At 40.9% G+C, this 27,860-nt stretch overlaps 1 protein-coding gene across 2 annotated transcripts in view; it reads left to right on the plus strand.

Annotated features, from left to right (window-relative positions):
• GTF2E1 (general transcription factor IIE subunit 1) overlaps positions 1–27,860 on the plus strand; it is a 56,966-nt gene that overhangs the window by 19,799 nt on the left and 9,307 nt on the right. For both annotated transcript variants that reach the window (XM_052795166.1, XM_052795167.1), the window contains exon 3: positions 25,572–25,773. In XM_052795166.1, coding sequence (XP_052651126.1) covers positions 25,572–25,773 — 202 coding nt within the window. The remainder of the gene's footprint in view (positions 1–25,571; positions 25,774–27,860) is intronic.

The following is a 27,860-nucleotide window of genomic DNA, read 5'->3' on the forward strand; positions in this document are numbered from 1 at the left end:
GAGGTACACAAGTTCAGATTCTTCTAAAGAGTCCTTCCTTGCCCACAGAGTGTATGTTGGTTGTCATTGCTTGCTTTAATCAGAAGTGCAGACAGCCTGGTGTATATCTAAAACTTGCACAACTGAAATGGAGAACCCACAGTAATATGCCAGTGTTGAACAGATTTGTATTTAAAATATTTGAAGGGACAAAAATGTTCCACAAGCAATAGTGCTCATTCTGTTTCTTGCTAACCACGGTTTCTGATGAATAAGTGCAACTGGGAATGCACATAGGTAATATATTCATTGCTTGCTTTTTTTTTTTTCTTGAGTCCCATTACAAAATAAAGCCAAAAATAAGGTAAGGTTTGTATTGTTAAGCATGCTGCTAATCAGTTATCAGCTATGAACGTTAAAATTTCTGTCTGAATTTCTTGACAGCTTGATGTTAGAGTCTGTAAGTTCTTACAGATACTAACGTATCATTGTCAAATAGTGTAAAATTCTTAATTTCTGCTCCTAAAATAGAGGAAAAAAAAAACCCTCTGAACTCCACTTCCATCAGTATAGAGTTGCTCATAAATATGTATTTTCACTGTATTTTTCAGTCTTGCTTTAACCCTTCTAGTGATTCAGTATAGCCCTTATCACTGACTTCGGGAGAATATTTTGCAGTGTAGAAGATTTTTTCTGAAGAACTTTGTCCTGTTGCACAAAACTTAACTTTCATTTTTGGAAGTAATTATCTTTCTGCATCGTCCCCCACAACTGTGGGCTGAAATTGAACCAAAAGAACAAAACTATGCTAAGAGTCTTCATATTGACACTTCCTTGCTCCCTGGGAGGCTCATGTTCAGTATCTTCTTTTTTCCTGTCATGTATTAGATTGTTGGTCTGTGTGCTTCTTACTCATTCTAATAGTACTCCTCCTTTTTAATTAAAATGCTATTCCCCTGCCCATGCTCTTCAAAAAGGGGCAGAGGAAGAATTTTTCTGTTAATAACACAAAAAGAAGCATTTGGGCTGAATGTTTATACTGTTAAGGTCTCAACAGGTAACAGAAATAGTTAATATTTGAAGAAAGAAATTCTATCGAGCCATATTGGCTATGCAGATAAGAGAATTAATGATTTTGCTGCTGGAGGATCAAGCTTTTTTGCCATCTAGAGGTGACAAGCTTTTTTGCTTGAAAAATGTGAGATTTGGGGAGGAGGAAAGAGGACAATGAAAATTTAGAGATTAGGGGATTGCAGAGCAAGACAATAGTCATTTTAGAAAATAAATAAAGAGTCCACTGTTCACTGTTCCACCTAACGTGCTCTTCAGGGAGAGGCAACAATAACAAGAGGCATAAAACCTACTTGGTGAAGATTTGCATTTCAAAAGGATTGGCAAGGCTTTTAATTCCCTCCACCAGGGATGGCAAGGAAAGGCATTTCGTCAGAACACAGCATCCTGTCTTCAATGATTAAAGGAAATCTGGGTTTAGGAAGGAAATAGGCAGCTGCTTTGGCAGAACAGGAGAAAGCTCAATAATACAAAATTGCTCTGATAATGCCAGTCTAAAATTGCATCGTGGAAGAATTTTCCCTCTTTGCAGTAAAAAATTTTCTTCCTCCTGGGGTGTTTAATAGTTTTATTCTTACTCTCCTGCTTGTTCATGGGGACTTAACTGTGGCTCATAAAAGTTGTTTGGTTGTGCTTACAGGTGGAGCTGAGGCAGGCTGTCTTTTCTGGATTACCTTTGCTGTTAGTCTGAAACAGTATGATCCAGTTTACTGAGTTCAGGCTGAGAAAAAGGGTTAAACTACTCTGCTTCTGAAAACAATCTTAGTGACAAGTAAATAAATGCATTTAGCAGTTTTACTGTATGACCCGAGTATGTAAACTTTAACGTCTGTGATTATGGGAATACTTGAATACTGTAGTTTTAAGTTGCAAAGAGAAGATTAGCAACTTCTGAATGTAACTCACTGGAGTTGAGAGGAGAGACCTGCTTTTTAATTTCCATAATAATTGCACTGAGCTGGTGAAACTGATTAAAAAGGGGTTTGCTTGTCTACCCTCAAGCCTAAAAAGAAGCAGATGTAGGATCTTGCAGTGAGTGGAGGACAAGGATGTAACATGACCATAAAAGACAAAGGATTAGGTGATTTGTGATGCTTCACTCAAGCTGAAATGGAGGGATGGCAGTCTCAGTGGTTCTCCCTGCTTTGTAAACAAGATCCCAGGAATATATAATGATTGTTGGGACGAGACCACATCAATTTGAAAAACAAACAAACCCACCCCCACATTTTTTTCATATGAGAAGTCAGTAACAGTCATAATTAAATTGGCTGGTATGTATGTGTGTATAAAAATATTGATGTAAAATCTTAAAAATGTCAGAGAAGCTGATGAAGGAAGAGGAAATAATCCTCACCTGCTGTATGTGGTATCAGCTAACACTTTGGGCTGGTTCTGCGCTTGACTTGATCCTTTGGGGGATTTTAAAGTATTTAACTCGAGGAGATCCGCACATGCTCAACATACAGTTGAGCTGCTTATCACCCAAATATTTTTATGTGATAACCGAACATTGGGTGTCCAGACTGGAATGTTTTTGCTGAGGAATGAGTTCCTCAGTCCTGCCTGTATTCCTTCCTCTCTGCCAAGGGTCTTGCCACTGGTACATGCTTTGGTGTTTCATCTCCGTCTGCCTGGAGCTGGAAGTTAATGACCCAGAAAAGCAGTAACTTGTAAAGCAGACAGGAACTTGCTGCTTTCAAGCAATGAAGGCTGCTGTGCTCCTCAGCAGTTTAATATTTGCTTCCAAAATGTAATCCTAATCATAATCTGAATCTGTAGGGTAGTACACATTCAGGAATTCAAGTGTTAAGGATTTGCTGCCTTGTGTGTTGTCAAGACTGCAGTGGTTACAGTCCAGTGCAGGGACAAACAGCTTCAGTTGTGGAACTAGACAAGATGTGGCTAAGCCTGAGCTTGACCCATGCCCACATCAGGATGCAACTTTTGGATCCTCCTAAATGTTCCTTGGGTGACTCTGTCATTTAGATGTCACAGCAGAAACTTGCAGGTTGACATACTGGGCCTGAGCTCTAGAGATCCCCCCCTCTACCACATACTCATATGGCTTTATGACTTACTACTTAGGTTCTCCATCTTAAAAATGGGAAATGTGTAACACCTTTTCTTCACAATTGCTTCATTTGTCTGCTTAGACTGACGGCTTTGGAAGCAGAATACTGCTTACCAGGTATTTTTTGCAGGTCTCCCATTCTGTGCAACTCTGAGCCTCTGTATCCCACATGAGTAGGTCTGATGCTTCAGAAATACCAATGAGTCTCTGGTAGTCTTCAGCACTGTTCCAAAATTTCATCTTTATATTTAAGTAGAAGACAAATTATAAACAAGTGTTTACAAATATCGGAGGTTCTTCTGTCTTTCTCTCTTCTCTTGGATTTAAAGAGACTGTTATCTTTGATAAAAATGAGTCTTTTATACCTTGCTCCTCCCTTTTCAGAGTATAGGTGATGAGTTATATCACAAATTCAAGTTCACTGGTGCACTGCTGCTCTTCTACCTGGGAAGAAAAGGAATAAGAGCTTGTTTCTCTTAACCCCTTTTTATTTGAATTTTAATTTATTGGCTCACTTAAATCTGGTAAAATACAAGTTAAATCTGTGCACAATGCATTTCTAACAGCAAGATGGCAATTTACCTTGGAGTTGTGCCAATTCCGCTTGCTCTGATAGAAGCATTTGTGGTACCAAGCATGAGTGCATACTTAAGGAGAGGGAAAGCAAAAGCAAGTAAACAGCACGGCGGGCCTTCTATTTGAAACTCCCTGTGAGAGCTGAGAGATTTGCAATTAATGTCCGTATGTTTGTTTATAATCAGTTTTGAAAGGAGCATTAAGACCGTGTAAGCTTCTGAATGCTGAGAGACAGGAAATCGGTTTTGGAAATCTGCGTCTGAGAATTCATTGACGTAGGTTTTTTTCTTCTCAGATCGCTGCCTGTATCAGAATTTGTGCAACAAAAAAATTCAAACATGCAGTTGCTGATTTTTTTTTTTTTTTTTCTTGAAGGCTATATAAAGTCACTTTTTTAATGTAATGGCAGTGTTTGCTTACAGGTATGCTATACAATTACTCAGTGTCAAAACATTGATTCTTCAACTTGTGATGACTCTTCATTTAGGAACTGCTGTCAGCTGTGATGCAAAATACTTTAATATATTTTGTGATATGCTTTTTCGTTTCAGTTTATAGCAGCTAAAGCTTGGAATTGGTATCTTACCCAGAAGTTATCTTGTTCGAGAATATCCCTACAGGTATAGTCTCAAGCATAGACGCTCCGATCTTGTCTGTGTAGGTCCTTGTAAGTGTGCCAATATTGCAGTGTCTGGACAGTGATATGGCATACTGTTTTCATGCCTATTCTGCCAAACCAAAGGTGCCTTTATAAGGCTCACAATGGTCTTCTGTAGGCAGTGCAGAAGGTAAAGTGCTGGTATGGGTGAAAAATACAAAAAGTGTGATGCTTTGGACTGTAGTAAACATCATCTTGTTGACTGCTGACAATTTCCGTAGTTTATAAAGACAGTTTTTCATTCCAATTGTGTCTTCTACCACGGGTTTGCTGCCTTTTCCGATTTTGTCTCATTAGTACATTGCATATGCATATACAATTCTACAATCAAAATCTTTAGTAGAAAGTATGAAATAGAAGTGAACCAGGATAGACTCTTGAATGCCCTCTAGGGCTGACAGTGAACCATGATTTTTTACTAAAAGTGTTGTTCCCCACCAGTTATGCAATCATTTTCTGATGAATTTATCTGGACTATGTTTCTTTAGTTGTCTGATGAGCATACAAAACAAAGTTGAACATCCTCCCTTCCCCCAATCAAAATAGATGGCTTCCTGGTTTTCCCATTATCCTTGAGCTTCTCCAAAACTTAAGATTGGACTCACTTTTTTTTTTTTTTCCTGTAATAACTCATATTCCTGCTCAGTTCCCTCCATACGAGTAAATTGTCTTCTGTGCTTTGGCCTCCACCAACATCCAGTTTTCCGTGAGCGGGTTATGAAGTGTAATCCCTAACAAAATGAGCTGTGAGTCTCAGCTATCCTCCACCCTTTCCCAAATCCTGAATGCCAGTTGCAGGGCTCGCTGCCATCTTAGTTGTTTTTCTCTGCATTAGCTCAAGGTAACTGCTTGTCCTGGTTTTGGCAACTGGTTAAACCACAACGCTGCTGTTCCTTACTGGGCTGCAAGAGAGTAGATAATATCCTTGGGAGTAGGAAGGAGGAGAAAAGGCCATCTGTGGCAGTCTCCACAGTGGGGTGCATGCAGAACAATCCATTGGGGTGTATGAAGAAAATATTTTTTGTACCATTAATAAAATAAAAAACTTGTAAAGTAGTTTTTCATCTTTATTTCATCCTATATCTATTTTTGTGTATGTTTTATAATGTATATAACTTTATTACAGTAGTACATGTAGGTAATTTATAAGTAAATATCCTTATATTGAGGGTGCATGCTCAAAAGATTTTTTTACTGATTTGGTGTGCAATCAAAAAAGTTTGGAGACCAATGATCTGGAGCATCAAATTTCCTTCCAAAGATAACTTCCAGTCCCTTGCTCAATGTCAGGAGCTTTGTCTTGGAATTTTCTTTATTTTTTTTTTTTTTTCCAAATCCAGAGCATTATCATTTTATTGTTTAAGGGTTAAATCAGAGTCTGGATTTGTTTATAAATTTGAAAAAGCAGTGTTTTGTGCTCTTTAGAAGACTTGCTTGGATTTTAATGAAGTACCTTGATCTCTTGCTGACCGCTTTTGTAAATAATCTGAGTGTTTCTTGCTTCTACTGAAATCTTTTGTCTGGCTTTCCTTGACCCTGAAGTAAATCCTTTATAAGTACTGAATACTTTGTTGTGAAATGGAAAGAGATTTCTCTTGCATCTTTTGACATGTATCGCAGTGTTTTTGTGAATCTCTTTGGATGTGCGTGAGGCAGACAATGAACAGATTAAGTGGGGATGGCTGTGACTTCTACATGATGAACTAGCTGAAAGGTAGTCCTTGCAGCACACAGAAGAGGATGCCACTAACTTTGTAGTTCTTCTTGGGCCCAAGGAGAATTGAGAGTGTTCTGGTGTGGGATTGCAGTGACAACAAGTGATTGCTTTTGTGCCCACTTCCCATTAAAAGCTCTGCTTTTCTTAGTGCAGCGAGTGATCAGTGCAGGTGCCAGCAGAGCGAGGTTATGTGGTTTGGGGTTTTGCTTTTGTTTTTATTCTCTTTTCGCCTCATTTAGTCATAGCTCTAAGGCAAAACAACCCTTGGTCCCTATGTGTTCAAATGGAACCAGAACAAACTGCTTCATTCCCTAGATTGTTGTGAATGAGGCAAAATTAATTTGAAAATATTTAGGAAAGTCAGAGGTTTTTGTTAAAAGGAAAGCTGATGCAAAAGTGATAGAGAGGATCTTAGATTGTGTAAATAAGGAAAGACACTTGATCTGAGTGGGAAGAGAAATTTTTGATGGAAACTTGCTCTGTAAAAAAGTATATTTAATACAAGAATAGAGAAGTACTCAGAATACTGTTTCTGTTAGATTTTTCAAAAATGTATACATTCCAGGAGGCAAGGCAGAGCAGAGAAGAAAATTTATTGACATCGGACTCTAGAAGTTACTGCAGTGATGGACATGAAGGATCTAATCAGAACAGTACTGGGGCTTTATGGCTTTGATTGGAAAAAGAGTGAACAAGTGATACTCAAACATCAGTAAATTAGCGATGTTAAGATAGATTTGCAACTTTTTTTCTTCTGTACATATATGCATCTGACGCGATATGTAAGCACCCTTCTCAAAAGAAATGCAATGTATTGTTTTTCTGCAAATGAGTTTACTGCCTTGTATGCTGTATCCAACAGCGTACACTTGCGCTAAATTGTATTTTCATGTGTAATACTGAAATATGCTGGCAGTTATTGGCAGCAAAGTTAATTTTTTAAAAAGAACTAATAATTGTGTCAATAATGTCCTTCTCTAATGGCAATAACTGACAGTGTTACAGTGAGGTCTTGCAAAGTTATATCCTATGTAAACATGAGCTGCATGGATATCTATATGATGTGTTCCTAATTGGAAATAACTTGGTGACAAACCTAGGAAGAGACTCTGAGTTCAGACTTCCAAACTCTTATCCTCAGAGAAAACCTGAGAGGCTGGGATGTTGTTATTTTCTTTCTCAAGTCACAGTTTGAAACTGTAAAATCTTTCATCTGTCTGTTCTGGAAAATATCAACTGTAGGCTGGCACTCTTCATTCGTTAATACTGCTAAAATAAAAATAAAATGCAGTTCAGGAAACTGATGCAGTTAACTTCTCTACTCTTTTGAAGGCTTTGGAAGGACGCCAAAAATAGCCTCAGCACTGGTTTTGTTTAAAAATGTATTTGCAGAACCTTAGAAAATGTTCCAATACAACTCGATAAATGGGAGAGAGGGAGAGAGAGGTTCCTACCAAGCATGGGCATTTATAATAGACAAGGTATTAATCTTTCCTAACTTCAAGCATTTACAGACCAGACATGGACAGCTGAGGCAGAAGTGGTCTGTAACAGAGCTTCTTTCTCTCTGCTGCCAGTGAAGGGAGCCCTGCTGACTACTAGCCCCTATGTTGATGTCTGGTTTTAAGTGTCTTAAGTCCAGTGGGAAGAGCTCTCTCTAGCTGTTATGTGTACCATATGAATGCCAGTTTCATCCTGTGACTCTGGAAGATCTATTAGCTGGCATGTGTTAAAATTAAGCTCACATATTGTCTGGTGTATGTTAATCTTCTCTTTTTTTTTTTTTTTTTTTTAATAGAACAGTCCCATCCAGGAGAGACATTGGACTGTCCTACAAAAATAATAGGTTTTAGTTTTCATTAAGAAAACTATTAATTAAAAATTTTTTATTTATAAAATAAAACTCTGTCACTTGATCTTAAAATAGTTTTTATGTTAGTCATTATTATCCTACTGTGCTTTATTTTGATTTGTTAAAACCACCTATAGCAAATCTTTGGCTCAGGTTCTGGACAGTGTTTTGAGTGTAAAGGTAGCTTTTGGTAACATTCCTCATCTGTAAATTTTTGTTTTCACCCCTGAAACTGCTTAAAAGTGCAAAAGATCAAGAATGTTAGTGGTTTGGGTTTTTTGGTGGTGATCCCTTAAATGAATTCAAGCTGGATTAAGCTCTTTTCCAGCCCACTTTCAAGTCAGCAAGTTCACTCTATTGAGTCTCCCAAAAGGTGAATGTATGCCTTACCGCATGCCTTGTAAGTGAGCCTGCTAGGAGCAGTAGAAAAGAATGTGAGGATCAAGAATTTCTCATAGGAATCAACCTGCAATTTTATACTCTTCTTTCAGCCTGCATGTGTTGGAGTTTGAGAAAACAGGACAAGAGCATCATGAGATGTTCAGTGCTGAGTCAGACATGAAATATTGTGTTAAAGTAAAAAACACTGCTGTGACTTTCACTTAAACAGGTTAGCAGATGGTCTGTGTAAGTCATGTGTAAGGTACTGGTACAAGTGTTTGCTGTGATCCCAGTAAGAAAGGCACTCAGACTCTGTGAGATATTGATCAAAATATCATTTATTGGAACTAAAAAGAAGGAAAGGGAGAATGGATAATCTTACATCCCTTCCGATGCTGGGAATCCCATGTTGTGCAGCATCAGACAGACCTCCGGTTGGGGCACGGCACAATGTGCAGAACCCCATCCGTGGCATGATGGTCTTCAGCGTTCTTACAGAAGTTTTAGAAGAAAATGTTATTAATAATTTCTGCTGTCTAGCAAAAGAAAGTTTGCATGAGAGCATATTGCTTCACTTCAAGATACAGACGTGGTGATGTAATTGCCAGAGTGAGAGCTGCCTTACAGAGTCCTCTGGTACGATTAACTGGCCAAGTTTATCCTGTAGCCAGGGTGTATGTGCAGCACAGGCCTGAAGGCCAAGTGCTAGGCACAGCACAGACCTGCAGCTACTCAGGCTAACTGTTCTGTGGGTTACTGACTCTGTGCAGTAGTCTCCTGGTTAGGATCACTTCAGTCCGCAACTGTTCAGATGGGGCAGCCTGCGTTGTTCCTGCAGCAAGGGAAAGGTGTATCTTGCAGCTCTCAAATGACTGCTATGCTTGCAAAAAGGCAGTTGACCTGATCATTTGCAGTGATTCCTGTATCTTCTAAAAGGGCCAGATTTTCTGTCTGTATGCACACTGTTGTATAGAGTTTGTATATTGAACCAGTTCTTTCTGGACACTGTTTTCATACCACTGATGGGTTAGTTTCAGTAAGGAGTACAGGGCTCCAGAGGTTGCGTGCAGCTTGGTACCCTTCAATTACTGTGACCGTGTCTTGATGGCTTTCAGCATAAGCATAGTGGGGAAAAAATAGCCTAAAATTGGCAATCTGTTGATTAAAGTGTACCGAAGAAAGCCTAAAACAAGAGATAAAGCATTTGTTTGTGAACCAGAATGATGATGCACAGTCAAATTTTCTAAGGAAAGCTGTTGTTAGCAATCTTATTTATTAAACGGCCCACAGTGGTGGGAGGGAAGTTCTGTTTGAATTTTTCGTACTTGGTTGTCAATTTTGTTTGCGGCTTTAAAAACATTACGTTTGTTTCTGCTTTGAAAAGTAGGTACAAAGTAGGGAATGAGTATACAATAAAAGATATCTGCATTTCAGAATATGCTGAAGGCTATTTTCAGATACAGTGCAGGGCTAGAAGAGAGAGCCCATCATCCTGTTCTGAAGCAGGATAAATTTAACCTCTGTGGCTAGCATATTCCAGTGCTGCTTATACTCAGTTTTTCTTAATACCCTAACCTAAAGGTTTTTTTACCCCAAATTAAAGCTGTGAGTAATCTTTAGTGTGTATGTGTGAAACTGAAGAACAGTTTGTCACTGTTTTCATTACTGTAACATACTAAATATCCAAAATTTGCTGTTCCTTACCATTACCTTCTTGAAACTAAACAAGTCTTTCCAAATTTTCCCTAATGAAACATGTGTTAAGCTGTGTCATTTTGGTCCTTTGGAATCGTTACAGTTGGTCCCCATCTTCAAGTATGGGATCTGAAGCTGTACCTGGTTTATCAGCAGAGATATGCATAGTCCAGAATAAAGCAGGATAACATACTATTGTCTGATGTTTTGCACAACATAGTTATTAATATATGTAGCAGCTGTGTTTTCTTTTAATTTTTTTGCAGTACAACACTGTTAGTTCCTGGTTTTGTCCTCTGTTATAAACCTGAGTTTTTGGCAGTGTGCTGCACAAACAATTATCCCCTTCTGGCCACCCCCCCCCCCCTTTTTTTTTTTAAAAAAAAAACCTCAAATGCAGTATTTTCTGCCTGTCTCTACTGAATTTCATAATACTTTTTCCAAGCATTTCTCCATTTGGAATTGTACTCCTGTCTCCCAAAGCATTTATAACCCCTTCTGCCCTCTAAACTGTGAACTAAACTCACAGAGTTTAGTTATCTGCTAGTCACTAGGAAATATTAACTGTGATCAGGGCCTCACTTCATAGGACTATCCCAGCTGATACTAAATTATTGATACCTACTCACTGAGAATATTTTTCAGTTGTGCATCTTCCTTATTGTCAATTCACCTTTAGCCTTTCTCCCTGGTTTGCTTATGAGGATGTTTTGCGGGACAGTCCAGCATCAGACTGCGTTGCATCTAGTAGCTGTCTTTTAGCACTTAGAAGAGGTCACCAGGAAGACAAAGCCAGGATCTTCACAGTGGTGCCTGGTAGGAGGACAAGAGGTGATGGGTATAAATCAAAATGAGAGATTCCAACCTGATAAAAGAGCTTTTCACCATGAGGATGGTCAAGCAAGTGCAGTGGGTTGCCCAGAGAGGTTGTGCAGTCTCCACACGTAGAAGGTTTTAAGACATGACTGAATAAAGTCATGAGCAGCCAGGTCTGATTGCCCTGGTTTGAGCAGGAGGCTGGACTGGAGACCTGCTAAGGTCCCCTTATGTTTCTACTCTTTTTCACATCCCTCAGAGCTTCTCTTTTTGTCCTCTGTGTTTGTTCTTTTGAGAGTTTGACAATTCGTGTTCATATCCCAGAGGCTGCTTTTAAAAGTTCCTTCTTTTCTGTGGGGCAATCATTAGATCTTGCTGACAGTATTTCAAAGATGTATAGTTCATTTCACCAGCTGTACAAAACTTTGGGCTCCACCTGATTTGTTTCTAAGTCTGTGTTACAACATGACATCAGTTTCCAAATACAGCATTGTCCACCTGCAGTAGTTTGCTGGTGACAGTGGCAGTTCTCAGCAGTGGCATAGCCACAGTGACGCTGTAATTGTCACCTTCTGGATGGTACTACTGCACCTGAAAGTGAGCATCAAGGCAGCGAGCAGGGCCCTGCAGTTACAAAATGAATCTCCTCGCTGCCTTACGCATTTGTCAAGGCTGTGCTCATGTCCTTCCCATGGCTCCCAGCTAGCTTCCCGTGCTGATGTAATATCTCAGTGCTCTTCTTCAAATGAAGTTAATAAATCAAGTCCATGCTACACAAGGGATGTCATAGGTTGAGACTAACTGGCACAACAGCACAGCTCACTTGGGGCAGTGTCTGTCTGTGAATGTTGTATAGTTTTAACTTTCAGAGGTGAACCGAAGTGATCAAAAAAGCTTTTATGTTGAAATTTTGCACGGGCCTCAGTAAGTGCAGGGACGCATATTCCCATCAGTAAATGGTCAACATTCATCACCTCCCCCTACTTCTCCTACCACCTTGAACCATTTAACATTATCAAACCTGCCCGAAGAACTGAAAAACAGCAGGGCACTCCCTGACTGCTGGAGCAGAACAGGCAGTTGCCTGCCCCTATGGAGAAGCAGCAATTTCTCTTTCCTTTGATCCTGCATTTATCCATCTGTTTCGTATCCACCGTGATGCTCGGGGGCATGCGACTGGACGTTTCCCCCTCACCCCCTGCCACTGCCTTGCAGCACAACGCTTCAGGGGGAAGGGTGCCGTTCCTGCCATGGTCGCCGCCGTGGAGGGAGCGATGACTGGTTAAAAATAAATTTGGGAGCAGATGGCGAGGCAGATTATTGTTCATCCTAGGGCGATGATGATGATGTGCCAGCTAACTGCTGGTTGTCTATCAGAATTAATCAGGAGCTGTTGTGGCACATGATCAGTGCAGCCACTGCTCCCCCTGGGAAAAGGGAAGGAAGAGCAGAGAAGCAGCTCTGTAAAATGAGTTATCGGAGAAGCGCTTGGTTTTGAAGAAATGAGAAGTTTCTGGTGGAGAAAAGACTATATAAAAAGAAAATCAGGAATGTTTTTTAGGGGTTTGGATTTTTTTTTAATGTATTCACATTCTTTTATATATCTGTAGGTATGCCTAGCTCCTAAAAAGCAACTGGGAAAACTTGGTCACTTCTTGCTTTTGTCTCAGTGGAATTGTAGGTCATCAGAAATAAAAACATACAAGAGGTTTATAGGACCTTTATGAGCACTATCTAGATGGATAGTATGAAACATTATCCATGGATTCGCCTGGTTTGGATTTGTGGTCTGTGTCAGAGGAAAGGACTTGACACTTGCTGTGCTCAAAACACTTCACAAACATTAATTCTCTATACACTCATAAAACAGACTAGGCGAAAGCTGACTCAACCCATCGAGCTGAAAGGCAGTGTCAGAGGTACAGCTCCAGAGTTTTGATGCTTTAGCAGTGTCGTGGTTTAACCCCAGCCAGCAACTAAACACCACACAGCCGCTCACTCACTCCCCCCCACCCAGTGGGATGGGGGAGAAAATTGGGAAAAGAAGCAAAACCCGTGGGTTGAGATAAGAACGGTTTAATAGAACAGAAAAGAAGAAACTAATAATGATAATGATAACACTAATAAAATGACAACAGCAATAATGAAAGGATTGGAATGTACAAATGGTGCGCAGTGCAATTGCTCACCACCCGCTGACCGACACCCAGCCAGTCCCCGAGGGGCGAATCCCCGCCCCCCCTTCCCAGTTCCTATCCTAGATGGGACGTCCCATGGTATGGAATACACCGTTGGCCAGTTTGGGTCAGGTGCCCTGGCTGTGTCCTGTGCCAACTTCTTGTGCCCCTCCAGCTTTCTCGCTGGCTGAGCATGAGAAGCTGAAAAATCCTTGACTTTAGTCTAAACACTACTGAGCAACAACTGAAAACATCAGTGTTATCAACATTCTTCTCATACTGAACTCAAAACATAGCACTGTACCAGCTACTAGGAAGACAGTTAACTCTATCCCAGCTGAAACCGGGACGAGCAGTCTGAAGGGTAGTTTTTCCATGCTACCTTTTGGTTTGTTGGGTTTTTTTTCTGTTTGACTAAAGAGGTTAATGAAACGATGTAAGAATTAGCATGTTTTGTTTGATCTAAGAAATAAAATAGGAAGTGCATTTTTGGTTAATGTGTTGTAATAGAAATCAACAGTGAATTTAATCGCTTAGTCCACTTAGATAACTTGTCAGTCTATTTTGTTAGCCTAGTGACATTTGTTAAACTAGATTTCTTATTTTGTGTCTTCAGCTTCTATTGTCCAGGCTATCTGTCATGACATCTCCTTTCAGTGTACATCCAGTCTGATGTCCAATGATACGTTTTGCTGGGGTGTACTTTATGGAAAACTTATGTTTTTGTTTCGGAAGACATTTCAGGTGATACATTAAATACTTTTTATCTAAGACTGTCAGGTCCATACAGTCTACCTTAAATAGCACATTTTCCACAAACATGCATTCTCAAATACAAAAGGTGGGATGAAAGCTGCTATTTCTTCACTTTTTTTAACCGCTCTTCTTTTCTTTTATACTTTCTTTTTAAATGGTAGTGCTGTTTTAGGTTGTTAACAAGGTATTCCCTATGCAAAAATAATCTGAGGGCTCTGTCCCTATGTAACAGTGAGTGGAAAACAAGGCACGCTCCTTCAGCTCTTATTTTTCAGGTGATCTAATTTGAGATGTTAGCAGTAAGAAGAAATTAACTTAAAGCAGAAATAAGATAGAATGACATAAAGAGAGGTGGTCCCTCTGGACTCGCAAAATTTGCAGATGTCAGGGAGGCTTTTTAGAGCTTTATCTGGCATTACTGTAAGCTTCATCAATATCTCTCTTTAACAGTTCCATGAGCAAGATGGCAAATCACTAGCGGGTTATCTGCAACAGCAGTAATCTTTAGGTCAGGAACACTGTTAAAATATGCCTGATACTAACAAGTCCTTTTCTCTTGCTGGTATTGCAAATGATGAGAATAGAAATAAATTGCTTTACTGGCTTATTTCTTCTTATGCATAGGTCAGGCTGAACTGGAAAACTGGTCTCGCTGGCTTTGTTTCTGATCAGTTCTCCTGTGTGCCACTGCAGGAAGGTCAGACTCTTAGTATTTTGCATCTCTAGCACCTGAAATGTCCCATCTTATTTTTTTAGTAAGTGAAATAATCTCGGGAACCAGTTTATTTCCTTGTCCTTGCCCTTCCAAACTGCTTCTTTTGGTATGCAACTTGCTGGAGTGAGAGGACAGTTTAAGGAAAGTTATGTGCACATGGGATGGGTTGCTCTTTAAATCTTTTTAAGTGGTTGGATGCTGGTAAGATGGGGTTATATACAAACCCTGCAGTGCGGAGGTGCCTGGCTCCATCGGTGAGTGTTACTCAGTTTTACAATGAAACCTGTGATGAGAGACTGCAGTGAAGAAGGCAGAAATTGCCCTTAGCTGTAGAAGATATTTTTCCTTTAAAAACAGCAGTAATTGAAAACAACACCTCCTTTCTAAGCAGGTAGTAGAGGTGAGAGTGCTGGGAATTTGGTCTTTGAAGGGTTGTTAGCAGATATCTTGGTTTATAACATGTGCCCATGGCACTTGTGACTGTCTCATTAGGTCATGCTGTCATTTTAGTCCCTCTCACCTACATAGGCCCATGTGGTTCCCACTGCACGAGTCAAAAGAAAAGGGATAGATAAGGTTGTTCTCTGGGAAGGTAAAAAATACGCCCCCCCATTGCTTCTTTCTCTGAGGCAGTGTGGGAGAGAGCTACCCAGACCTCAGTCCCAGCTTCACAAGAGATCCTGCCCAGTATCATGGGCAGAGATTTGAGCAGCCTCAGCAGTTTCTCCTGCACGTTTCACCTGGTGCCCTGTTATTCCCCCCCCCCCAATTTCTTTGTCCAATGTTTTTGTAGGCCTGGTGTGTGTTAGCTTCCCTTTCTGTTCCAGGTTACCTCCTGGCATCTGTGTGATTCTGCCACTTAGACACTGCCAACTTTTTTCTCTCCACGGCAATTCTGGCACCTTCCCACAGTTTGGAGCTCAGCTCAGTCCCGGGGAGCCTCTCTTTCCATTTGCTCTCTCTTTTCTACTTAATGAGAAAATGGGGCCCTTCCTGCCAGCCACTGCCTCAGCCACGAAGTGCTGCCCAAGCTTTCAGTGCCGCTCCCGTCACTAATGGCTCCGTACGGACAGAGAGGGAAGGAGAGTGGTCAGGCACTGAGCGCACCGTCTTTGGAGGAAGCTTTGCCACCGCGCTTGACTTCTCTTCGCTCCCTTTTGCCGGCTCTGACCGCAGCGCTGAGCACCACGTTAGGCGCAGGGGGTCCCGCGGGTGGGATCTGGCTCGGCTGTAATCCTTTCCCAGCCACGAGAGGTAGCCCTTCATGCGGCGTTACTTGGATGGGTTTGCGGTGTCTCATTTGGGCATGCCCAGTTTTCACAAGGAAGGGGGGAAAGATATTTCCTTTGAGAGTGAAGAAGGAAGAACTTACGCATGAAGGAGTTTTTAAAAGGCATAGCATTAAGAAGAAAAGAGAACAGGGGGTGGTATGACTATCCAGAAGAATATCTAAAGGTACAAAAAAGAATACATGGATATTCCAGTTTTCTTGATGGCTGGTAACAAGTGAGGCTTCATGTGATAAAATGTGAGAAATATGAAAAGATTCAATAGATTTATAAAAATACTGTGTAAGGCAGCAGTTAAAAGGTGGGACTTCCAGGCAAAGGGCATGTGCATAAGTCTTAGAAGGGGATCTGTTACCTTTTGTATAGCTGAGAATACAAGTTAGTTGAGAAGAAGATGCTAGCCTGCATCATCCTTCGTATTTGCAGCAAAAAGTGAATCGCAAAAAGTCAGTTGGAGGGCAATACCCATTCTTATCACATACTATTGTATATTTTTGCAGTGCTGGGGCACCTTTCAAAAGCTGCAGGCTAGGAGCGTGATCTCTTATACCAGTAAATAGCTGGCAAGTGTTGCCCATGAGCTATTCCAGACCTTGATCAGGAAGGAGAGTGACATGATGTTTGTTCTGATAATAGACCATCTTTGTTTTAAGTTACCAGCATCTGAAAAACCTGCTGTGTTTGTTGTGAAGGGCCTCCAAAGCCTCTCAGAAAACAAAAAGGGAAAAGTTAGACTGAAGAGCAGCCTGTCCTCTTGGTGTTGGCCCATCGTGTGATGCCATTGAAAATAAGGCTGGAAACAATGCGCTGGCTTGGAGCTTGCTGCCTTGCTTCCTCTTTCCTGCCATTGCCAGCTGCTGCCATCCCAAGGCTCACCGCTGCTTGAAGCACTGGTATGGGAACGCCTGCTTCTGACATTGGCCCCGTTAGCCTTTCAAATACTGCCTTGGGACAATGGCTTAAGGATTTCATTCTTGCTCTTTGTTCTTAAATAGATTTCTTGTGTGTACGTGAGCAGATTTGCACAAAATGCAAAGTCTTAGCATCCATGGCATGTTCCCTTGGGTACCCTTCTTTTTAACTGGAGTTTATTATAATGAGTAGAAAATGATATTTTTTAATTTTTTTGTTAATCTCTATTATTCTCTGTTGGCAGCCCTAGTAGCTTTGTGGAGGAAGCTCACGCAGTAGGGAATTTTTCTTGCTACACATTAGCTCTGAAGAGAATTTGAAAGTAAAGGGCTTCAGTTATTGGCATTTCTGAGCCACCATCTATTGAATTTGAAGCCCTTTTTGACTACAAGTAGCATAGTAGGTGTGCCAGAGTTGTAAATCTTTCTCCTCGGGGAATCTGTTGTATGTTACTAAATGGATTCGGTAGTGACAGTGAACATGGAAGAACAGATCTCTTCCAGAAAATAGGAAGTGCTGGTGTGGTTTAACAAACGGATCTCAGGCATGGGAAGTATTTCATGTTTGCCATTGCCTGAAACAGGGGGGTCTGGAACGAGCCTCTGAAACGTTCTGTTTCCCTGTCCCCAAATGCTTGAGATTTTCAGGGAAGAAAAACACTGTCCTTATGTATTCGAAGGTGTTGCCAAGGGTGTCTTATTTCAACAATTCCTACTTTTATTGTTAACAGCAGGGTTCATTTAGTGCTGAGAGGGTCCAGAACAAGTGCTGGACACTATTCTTGGCCATCTGTAATAACATTCCAGCACCACCATTTTTCCCAATTATGCCTAGGATAATGTGATTGCCTGAGTAAAATCCGCTCTGCAGCTTAACAGAGAGACCTTCTGTTTCCAGGACTGCCAGTCCCTCAATTTTTATACATTTACACACTGCTCTCAGGGAGAATAAATAATACATGAACATATGCACTGGCTAAGTGAAATTTTCTTCTGATTATAGTGAGACACTGGTTAATGGCAATTATAAAATATATTTCTTCCATCTTTTGCTAATCCTGCTGTGCATTTAAGAGTATGCCTTCATCTTTTGTTGTTGTTGTAAGTTGCCATCTTGTTTTTATTTTTTAAACAAATTGTTTTGGTCATTTTTCGTATGTTGGTGAGTTGCAGTTTTGAACCCTCTTGAACACATTTCTGGCAGAATTACCTCATCTGAATCAGAAATAGTGCTACTGCATAAGCGCCCTTAAATGCTGTGTCTGCTACATCTATATTACAATAATAGAAGCTTTGAAAAGAAACTGATTGACATTAATCCCGAATGAAATGTTTACTCTCTGTTTAATACCTGGTGGGCAATTCAGTACTCTGACTCTATATTAAACAACAAAAATGTTTAAGAAGCATTATTAAGGCTCAAAATCAGGTACTTAAAGTCAGAGCTAAGTCTTGGTGTGCATGTGTTATGAAATGGTGTTGAATTGAATGGTCAAATATTGGGTTTTGCACTTACTGAATTCATAGAATAAACCTTTTTTGAAGGCTGATTCAGAGGGTAGAAGTATATGAGACTCCTTCCCAAACCTGTTACACATGTGGGCTAGGCAGTTGAGTGCTGTCCCGAGGACCTGGATTTTATCTTCCTGCCTGCACCATACAGACTGATTTCATATTGAACAGGTCAGTGAAAACAAGCTGTTTGTAGGTGAACGATCCTTGCTCATTCTCTAATTCACAGAAACCTGTCTTAAAACCTTATGGTCTGATACTGAGAAGTATCGATCTCACAGCTATTGACTCAGCAGGATTTACGCTAGAATATGTACAGATCTGGGAGAAACTGGATCTAGATTTGGGGCATATAAAGTTAAAAGGAATTTTTTTCCTTCATTTTGGGGTTGTGATCCCATTTGTAAACAGTAGATAACTCAACTTTCTTAAGAATTCAGATACTGCAGAAAAATTCATAAAGAGATTAAAATCTCTCTTCAGATAACAGTATTAGTTACATTATTTGTTCCTATCCCCATTTCTAGCTGAACTGCTGTGCTTGACGATTTATAAACGCACACTCCACATGCTTCCTCACTCATCTGAGGCAGAATTGTGATATAAAAGATGTTTTAGCAAATTTCAGTCTAGGATCTGATAATAAGATGTGTCAGGCAGCCTTTAGTATTGGTCGTTGCTATCTTTCCTGCCTATAATCCTAATTGTATGTACCTGGTAGTAGTACCTCTTCAGGAAAGGCAGAGAGGAATAGAGGAGATGCTGTACTTTCTTAGCCTGTTACGAAGAGAGCTGTCAGGTTTGGGGGCAAGATGCTGTATTTAGCAGTCCACATTCACATCTGCTCAGGCCTCATCTGGTGAGTGTCACAATTTGGTTGCAGTGCCATTCACAGGGGTGCTGCGTACTCGGCTTCAAACTACAGCCGCTGTACTGACCATCTCCTCTGGGCAGCACCATCCCATGTACTTTTCAGTTCCCTGCTTCCAGATACCACCCGCATGTTCTGGCTTTGCTCTGTCACTGTCTCTGACCAATGTTACTCATCTCACTTGCAATATACCTTGTCTTCTCTACAGTTACAAATTTTAAAGTGAGCCTTTTCAGACTGTTGGGATGAAGCCTGACGGATTTGGGTTTCAATGGCAAAGCTGGATGTTTTATTCCAGAAGTGGGGTTAGCAAATCTTCCCAAAATGCTGATGTTTCCTACATGTGGTCCAGTGTTTGTTCTTGTACCCTAAGAAGCCCTGACAACAGCGTCTGCTCTGGACTATCCCAAACAGTACTAATATAAAAACATACACTTTCTGTGTCACATTTCAAGATATAGTACTGCAGTGAGCCCTGGGCTGCGGGGTGTCCTCAAGAGCTTGAGATCCAGTGGACCATGAAACCTGTCTCAGAAAGATGAGATGTGGCATTACATTTTATGTAACACACTGTGCTCTGTAATTGACTCTTTTAATGCATGTGTAGAAACACTAAATTACTTGCAAGAGAGAATGGTATTGCTGTGGTATTCAGGAGACAGATTTTATTGATGGGTTTCTCTGTTTTTTGCCTAAAACAACTGGAGTTTTGGAAGTCAAATGTGAATGCAAATGTACTTGGGACTATAGGTCTCCACTAAGGGGAGAAAAGAGAGATGGGGCCAGGGAAGGCTACCCAATAAAATTGACAGGAGACTCATCTTTCTGTGGGGCAGGAGTGCGTTTCCCACGCAGACACACTGGGTTGCTTTCTCATTGAGATGCTAAGGACAGTTTAATGAGGACTGAGAAGTCTCTTTAAGCCTGGGAGTCACTAAAGATCAACAGCTCCTACAATCTAATCTGCATTATCATTAATCCAGTTAACAGTCAGCTGTTTTAACAATTAGCTCTGTTACTAGCTCAGTCCATTAAGGTCACTAAAACTCTCTTTGCTTCAATTTAACCCCTTGAGTAGCTACTTCTAGTAGGTAAGTGTCCTTATATCCTAATGTGGAGTATGTTATGGTAACTAATGATCCTGATCTGTTGTAGCCACTCGGCCTACTATTTGTGTCTTTAATGATTCAGGAGAGAAATGCCTTTAGGTGGTGTCGTAAACAGTGCTCTAAATCTTGAAAATCAATGAGAAATGAAAGGAAGTTAATTATAATTTGTACTGACAGCACTGCCTATTACTTAGGTTGCTAAGTATTTCCATTACATGAGCTTTGATCGTTTGTGGAGGGCGGGCGTAGGAATTGCTCAGTGTTTTTTGTTCTGTTCAAAACTTTGTCAAATACTTACTTTATGCTGAGTTTTTCCCATTCTGTGCATCCGACTAAGTTTAAATTGCTTAGGAAAATTTAATCAACAAACAGTTTGGCTGTATTGAAGAATGGGCTGATGAGAAAATGTAAGAGGAGACCAGAGAAATGTATATTCTTTTGCCTGTGTTACATTGTTCTGAATGACAGGTTGTGCTGAGAAAAGATATTCCATCTCTCTGGCTTGAAACAGGAAATTCATCTGATGACCAGGGCTCAAATAAGAAGCAGAATTAGCTGATCAAAGAGCATGGGACAGAGAGGCGCAGGAGTGGGGAGAGACTGGGATTAGAAAAAGCAGCCCAGGAAAAGAAGGATGGACAGAGCAGTCTGAGAAGCCCAGTCTGAGAAAGCAGGACTAGATAGACCAAGACTTGCTAGCAAGGAGAATAGGACCATCAGAGTGGGGAAAAGCCAGGAACTGGGATGGGAGCAGATGGGAAGAGCTGGGAAGGAAACCTCAGGCTTGGGTCTAGCAGGTAGGATAGCAGTTCCCACAAAGCACATCTCTTTCAAGAAGCTAGAGCAGGACCCAAGGTGTTCCCTTATCCTCCTGTTTTTTGCCAGGAAGCAAGCTGGCAAGGCGTCCTGCTGGCAAGGCATCCTGCTCCCTCTGCAGCGCTAGCAGGTTGTCACCTTCTCTTCGTGGAATCAAATGGCAGAGGCCATGCGGAACTGAGGGCTCTGGGTCTGCAGATTAACCATATGGCTGTTGGCACAACATCACGTGGCGGGAGGCATTTGTCCGTCTTCCTGTTGGTAGGAAGCTCCTGTCCTTTCCTCAGGGCCTTAATGCTTTCTTTTTAACATCAAATGAAGCACTCAGGGTTAGGGAGTGCTGAAATTAAAGTTGCTTATGCATCCTTTTCTCTGTGACATAACTTTTTTTTCCCTCACAAAACACATGCTTTGCTCAGCGAGAGAGAGGAGCTGTCCGCATGTAATATACTTTTTGTCTGCCTTGCTGCAGAAGAAGGGAAAACATGCAGTGTGAGAGTCAGGGAATTACTTGAAGAAGATGGCTGTAGTAGCCACAGGAACATGATCTGATCCTCCAGGCCAGCTGAGTTTTTGTGTGGTGTTGGACTAGTCATTTTGAGTTAAACTTTTCAAAGACTATCATTAGCTGTTGTACCTAGCTCATTTAAGATGCTTAATTCTAGAGCCTGGAAGAAGATTAGTAAAAATACTGCACATGCTTTTCTGAAACAGAAGTTGCAGAAAAGTATTTCTTAGGCATCTCAAATCAAGTACTGCTCAAATCAGCAGATACTTCTGAAATTGTGCCATCTGTGCCTTAGCTCACTCTCCATGTAATGGTAATAATGCTACTTCTAAAAGAAAGTTGTGGGAGATTTTGAAAATAAATTAGCTTAATGGTTTGTGACGCAGTCAAGAATAAAGAATTGGATGAGGATGAAGGTTGGAGGAATCAAAAGGAGCTGAAAGATTATAGTATAAAGTACAGTGTCGTGCACCTAGCATCTAATGCAAATGCTTCTTATAAATGTGGAGTTCATCAGCTGAAAACTACAAAGGAGGAAGAAAGATCTGGGAGCATTGCTAGATGTTGTGATAATTGAGGCAGCACTTTCATGATCTGTTACACTGTGATCTTAAAAGGTCTCAATGGTTATCAGAGAAGGACTAATGCCGTTGGGCTTTTGGGAGAACTCATCTGGACACTTGTATATACTTCCACCTTTACAGCAGAAAGATGAGAGCAAACTGGAGAAAGTGCCCAATGAGGCTGATAGCATGGTCGAAGGAATGGGTGGCCAGTTTTAAAAGGCAAAGAAAAATGTGTGGCTTATTAAGCCTTGCAAAATGAAGATGGAGGGATGAGTAAGACAGCAGTTTGTAAATATACCTGAAGGATTAACAGCAAGATGGAAGCTAGTTGAGCTGAGGTGCATTTTTTTGGCACAACACTAAGTAGGTTTGAAATGAATGGGAATATGTTTAGGTTGAAAATTAAGTAGTTTGTAAATGTTGGAGTAGTGAGAGTCTGAGGCAGTATCCCAAAGGACAGAGTGGAAGGAAGACACCTTGTTGGGCTGGAGATGAGGCTTGAATCCTTTGAGAAGGGTGTGAGCAGGACCTGGGCTCAGACTTAGGAGGCTGTACCCAGTTAAATGTGTTAATTATAGCAGATGCAGCATGTACGTTTGGACATCGTGCGTGCAGTGTGTGTGGGCGGTTGACCTTTTCCTTCTCTCAAGTGAAATCAAGTCATTAGGAATTATCTCAAATATTCTGGCCCTATACTTCAGAGCTTGAGCTGCTTTAATCTTAGTACGCCTTGGGGAGCCAGATTACCAGCGTATCCGCCCTGCAGAGTCTGGGAGCAGATGAGGAGATCTCTTTCAGATGGCTGGTTTTTTACGTGCAGCCAGAGAGGTGCCTGAGCATGTGTGGAAAAGAGGGGATGTATGTGCTCTTCATTAGCATTTCCAAGATGCAGGAAAGCCTCATGTCTGTTTGCTCCAGGATATCTACTTGTCCTGGTTTGTGCAGTATATTTGAATGGAAAACTATCAGCTGTGTAAGGGCTGAGGGAAGAAATACATCGTCGGAGTGGGAACGTTGCCATTCTCAGCCTTTGGATGGCTTCCACTTCATGATTGTCGCATGCAATTCATATCTGTAAGGAACACATGTCACTGCTGATGTGATGTGCCATGTCATAAAAGCTCTGGTGACATTTTGTGACCTCTTAAAAGTCTAATGAAAGAGGTTTGCAACATATAAATGCCATCTGCCATGGCAAAGCAACTTCCCAGTTCTCTAATCACGTATGCCTCTTGTGAAATGCTGCATCACCTCGAAAAAAATCAGCATATTAATGGAGGAAGCTTGTCATTTCACTCATTCCCAGATTCTTTACATAATTCATCTATTAACTTCTTTTTTGCTTATTAAGAACCCTGAGGGGTGGAAGTTGCAGCAAATCCATGATAGCTTTAGGAGTTCCGTTTCATTAGAGCTGTATTTACTTTCTGATTTTTTGGTACTCTGAATTGGAACCATTCTCCCTACGATCTTAATCTTTTGCAAATACTCATGGGGTTCACAGATGGAAGCGTGAAAAGTCTGAGCTGTCTCAGGAACATGTAACAGGACTTCTGGGGGGGATGTAAAAAGAGGGGAGTTTTCCTCATTAACCTGTGTTTTTTTCACATAGTCCATTATGGGAACTGAGATGTGCTAATTATTTTAAATTGATTCAACTTGTTTGCCGATGTGTCATGGCAGTAGCCTCAGATGTGGGATGAGGAGACCAAACTTTGGCTTCAGTTTTTGCCGGGCTGACAGCTTATATAACGTACAGTTTTTGAATCAGTAGGGGCGATTTTTACAGCCTGAAAAAATAGGCAGAGTGTTTCATGCTTGGATGGGAGAGAAGAGCACTTTATCCACTTATCCTTTACTTTGCATACTGCTGTTGTTGGGTGCTCTAGCTTTAACATGTAGATAGACAAACTTTGTAAAGAGAGAGTTTATTGCAGGAAATGTGTACATATTACAGACCACATATAACAACACATTCACATTAGTTTATAAGTAATGATGAGCAAAAGCTACTTCAGATGGTGCTGAGGTAGAAAACTGCATCTCTACAGAGAGGCAAGAGATCTACCTCCTGTCATAAACAGTGCTTCTGTGTGTTTTCCAAGAAGTGTGCAAGCATTGTCTAGCCCTCACAGCCATCAGTGAAGAAGTTAGGTCTGGTTTTATTGCTGTATTACAGGCAGAGAAGGAGGTACACTGAAAAATGAAGTGACAAGACTAGCAAATCTGTGTAAGCAGCAAAGCAAGATGCCAGAAGCCCTGGCTTGCCAGCCTGTCTCATTACATCATGCCCGTGTGCCCTGGGCAAACCCCATTTTTTCAGCTGTGCTTGTACATAGCGTCGGTGATATAGCAGGCTTCAATACTGGTTCTAATTCTGATTTTTAGACATAAGCTTGTCATTTCCCTGATATGACCTATCCTTAGGCTCCCTATTGGTAAAAAGATCTTTTCCTTTCTTCACTGGAGATGATGCTAGATGTGTATAGGTGTCACAGAATGGATAAATAAAAAAAAAAAATCACACAGGCACAAGAGAAATCGAGAAGCCTGTGAGCGTCGCTCTGGATGTAAGTGTTATGAGGAGGCAGTGATATGTTCTCAGTCCAGCACTTGCAAGGATAAGTCATTACACTGTGCTGCTCCCCTCGTAGTGGACCATATGGTAAGGTCCTACTGTGCATGTACTGCCCCAAGGGTCCTACTCACAGATGGAGCGATGAAACTGAAAAGCCTGCTGTGCAGGAGTTCAGAAGGTTTTTTTGTAACTGCATTGCCATGCAACCATTTCAGTTGCCTTTGTTTGACCTGTTTTTATAGATCCTGATGAGGTCTGTAAAAAGAGCTTATTCTTAATTGCCATTCATACAATTCTTATCTTGCCATTCTTCATCTCAAGAAGTTAATATGGGGGTTAGGTGGGATTCGTTTGTTCATTTGCTGCTCTGCAGTAATGACTATTTTGCATGTTTTGGCCCTGAAACAGAAGGAGAAGCCATCTTTTTTGCATTAGTTGCAGAGTGAAAATGGTTATACTAACAGTTACTGCAGGCTGGTTGGTGCAGTGTGAAACTAAACCCTATTTCATTCTGAAATTAGCCCGTTTGCGTGGCCTGGGAGATACCAGTGCAAGCACCTAAAACAGAGGATAGGATATTTGAACTCCTAAGTGTATATCGTATAGCATTTTATCACAGCCCAGTTGTAGCTGACATTTAAAATGTGCAGCAAGAAAGAGGGAGTGAGTTTAGGAGATGTCTCAGTAGAGGTACTGCAGCCCATCTGGGCTTTTCAGAGCGAGAAACGGTACCCAACTGGGTATCACTGGATGGCATCAAAATGCTTGCTTTGTTGTCTGCTTAAATAATAACCAGGTACACTGTGTGTGGGAAGGGATTGTCGGGGAGAAAAGCTATTTAGCATCAAGCTAAGAAAACAGCAAAGCATTGCTGTTTCAAAGGCTGTACAAAGAGCTGGGTCTGTTGCTTTCTTTCCAATGCTTAGCAACTTTTCTCGTTTTAGGAACTTTCCGCTGTACTTTCTGTGAGACTGAAGTGGAAGAAGATGAATCGGCGATGCCCAAAAAGGATGCAAGGACACTCGTGGCAAGATTTAATGAGCAGATTGAGCCCATCTATGCACTGCTACGTGAGACGGAAGATGTTAACTTAGCCTATGAAATCCTCGAGCCAGAACCCACAGAGATTCCTGCCCTGAAGCAGAGGTGGGAATGCGCCTGGTCTTCTCCCACTGTGCTGTTTCCTTGTAGTACATTTGTCTGCTCTGTGAGGCTTTCCCAAACCTTGTGCAGCCTTTGGCTGCATTGAGGGCTTACTTGTTCAGCACCAGCTATTCAAGCAGCTGACTGGTTTCCCCAAGGAATGTGTGGTTTATAAGGAGACAAAGGGCCGTAGCCATTTTTTACTAAACAAGGCAGATGACTATTCTTCTGGTCAGCCTCCTGTATGTAGTTTTCTGTGGGGTGGGGTACTCGAATTACCTGCTGCTTGCTGTGCTGTAGCTGGTGTGTATACCAAGCCCTTGCCCCAGTATTTAAGAAATGCAAACTGCAGCTGTTTGGCAAAGCACTGAGGGTGCCATCTACACTGTCGTCTTTCTCTCAAACCCTTATCTTTCATCTATTCCTTTTGCTTCTACCCAGCTTCTGAAACTAAGCTATCTGCATTCCACACTTTGTGTTCTAGTTCGAAGACATTACTTGTAATAAGGGTATTTTTTTCTTCTGATTTTCTCCTACTTGTTACACACCTTTTTGGGAGAAGACCATGTTATAGTCAAAAACTCTTTAAAGTATTCCTACCCATGGGAAATAACACTTTCTTTCAGAACATTCCTAGCTGTACAAAAACAGATTATATTTAAATAATGCAGAAAGATGTGGGGAGCTGTCAGTTTTGTCAGCTGTGGTGAAATGTGATGCTCTTCTCTGTGTTTAAAAAAAAAATTAATTAAACACATGGGGGGGGAAATGTACCATGCGGGGAAGCATTCCCACAGTGCCTTGGGGTGCTTGGCTTTAGTTAATGGGAAAGCAAGCAAGATACTAATTTTTTTCTCTCAGGCTAACCTTGAGAGAGAATGTTCCTCATATATTCATGCTAGACAGTTTCTAATTAATATAATTAAAAATTCTTTGCCTATTCATAGTCTTTTTCTAGCCAAGAAGGTAGCTACTTTTCCTCATCATTCTGATAGAAAAACAGAAGCAATATAGAGAGGGAAAGAGACTTTTCCAAGGTCACTCAACATGTCTTTGGTGATATGGGGAGTCTTTGAAGCCTTTCTGCCCAAGCTGAATCACTAGCCTTTGCTTTAAATCCCTTTTTTGTAGTTTGAGTAGTAGAACTGGGATAACTGCACCAAAAAGAGAGTCATTTCTCAGTCTTTCCCTTCTGTGCACAGGAAATTATCACAGCACAAGCCTGGTGCATTCCCATGATTAAATAACAGCACCCACTTACTTGACTCTTAAATACTTAAAAAACATTGTAAATGATTAATTACTTTGTGCGAGGAATGACAAAACAAATAGGCGGCTTTTTAAATGCTTACTTGAACACAACTTGCTTCACCACATACAATGATTTAATTATTTATTAACTCTTATTAATTAAAAGCAGCTAATTGCATGAAAGCGCTGCTGTGAGATTATTTTTTTTTTAAAGTGCTAAACCCTGGGTTATTTATTCCTTCCATTTTTATGGAGTCTTGAGTGTCTGAAATCATTGAGGAAACTGACATTTTGTGATTCTGAAACAAACAGAAAAGGTCACAAAGTGCCTGTATCATCTCTTCGCACCAATGCAGGCAACTTCATATGTTTTCAGGAGAGTTACAGCTCTAAGCGACCACACTGATATTGCATAACTGCCATTTACCTGCCATGGAAAACCAGGCAGATCTTCATTTGTATCCTTCTATGGGGCTGTTAATTTTCTTAATCTTGGGAGGACATGAATTAGCCCCACAGGTTTTGAAATAAACCTGCTTTACCTAAGCCCTTCTCTGTGGTTTTTGAAAATGGATGGATTTTAATAACCCTTCCATTTTCTTATGTCAAAATAGCATGATTTAATATAACAAAAATCTTCACAGAATTAATGTTCTGTGGTCATGCTATCAAGAACCATGGGTTGTCTGTTGTGAATGAAGCTCTTAAGAGCAGCAAAGTGAAAAAGTGCTTTATTTCAAACACAGCACGGTCCCCATTATGCAAGACCTTTTCTTAATAGTCTGGGCAGGATTGAGATGAAAATTTCAAGTTGTTTCCCATTGCACGGTGTGGTTTCT

Source organism: Harpia harpyja, chromosome 8, assembly GCF_026419915.1.
Source record: "Harpia harpyja isolate bHarHar1 chromosome 8, bHarHar1 primary haplotype, whole genome shotgun sequence".
Classification (NCBI taxonomy): domain Eukaryota; kingdom Metazoa; phylum Chordata; class Aves; order Accipitriformes; family Accipitridae; genus Harpia; species Harpia harpyja.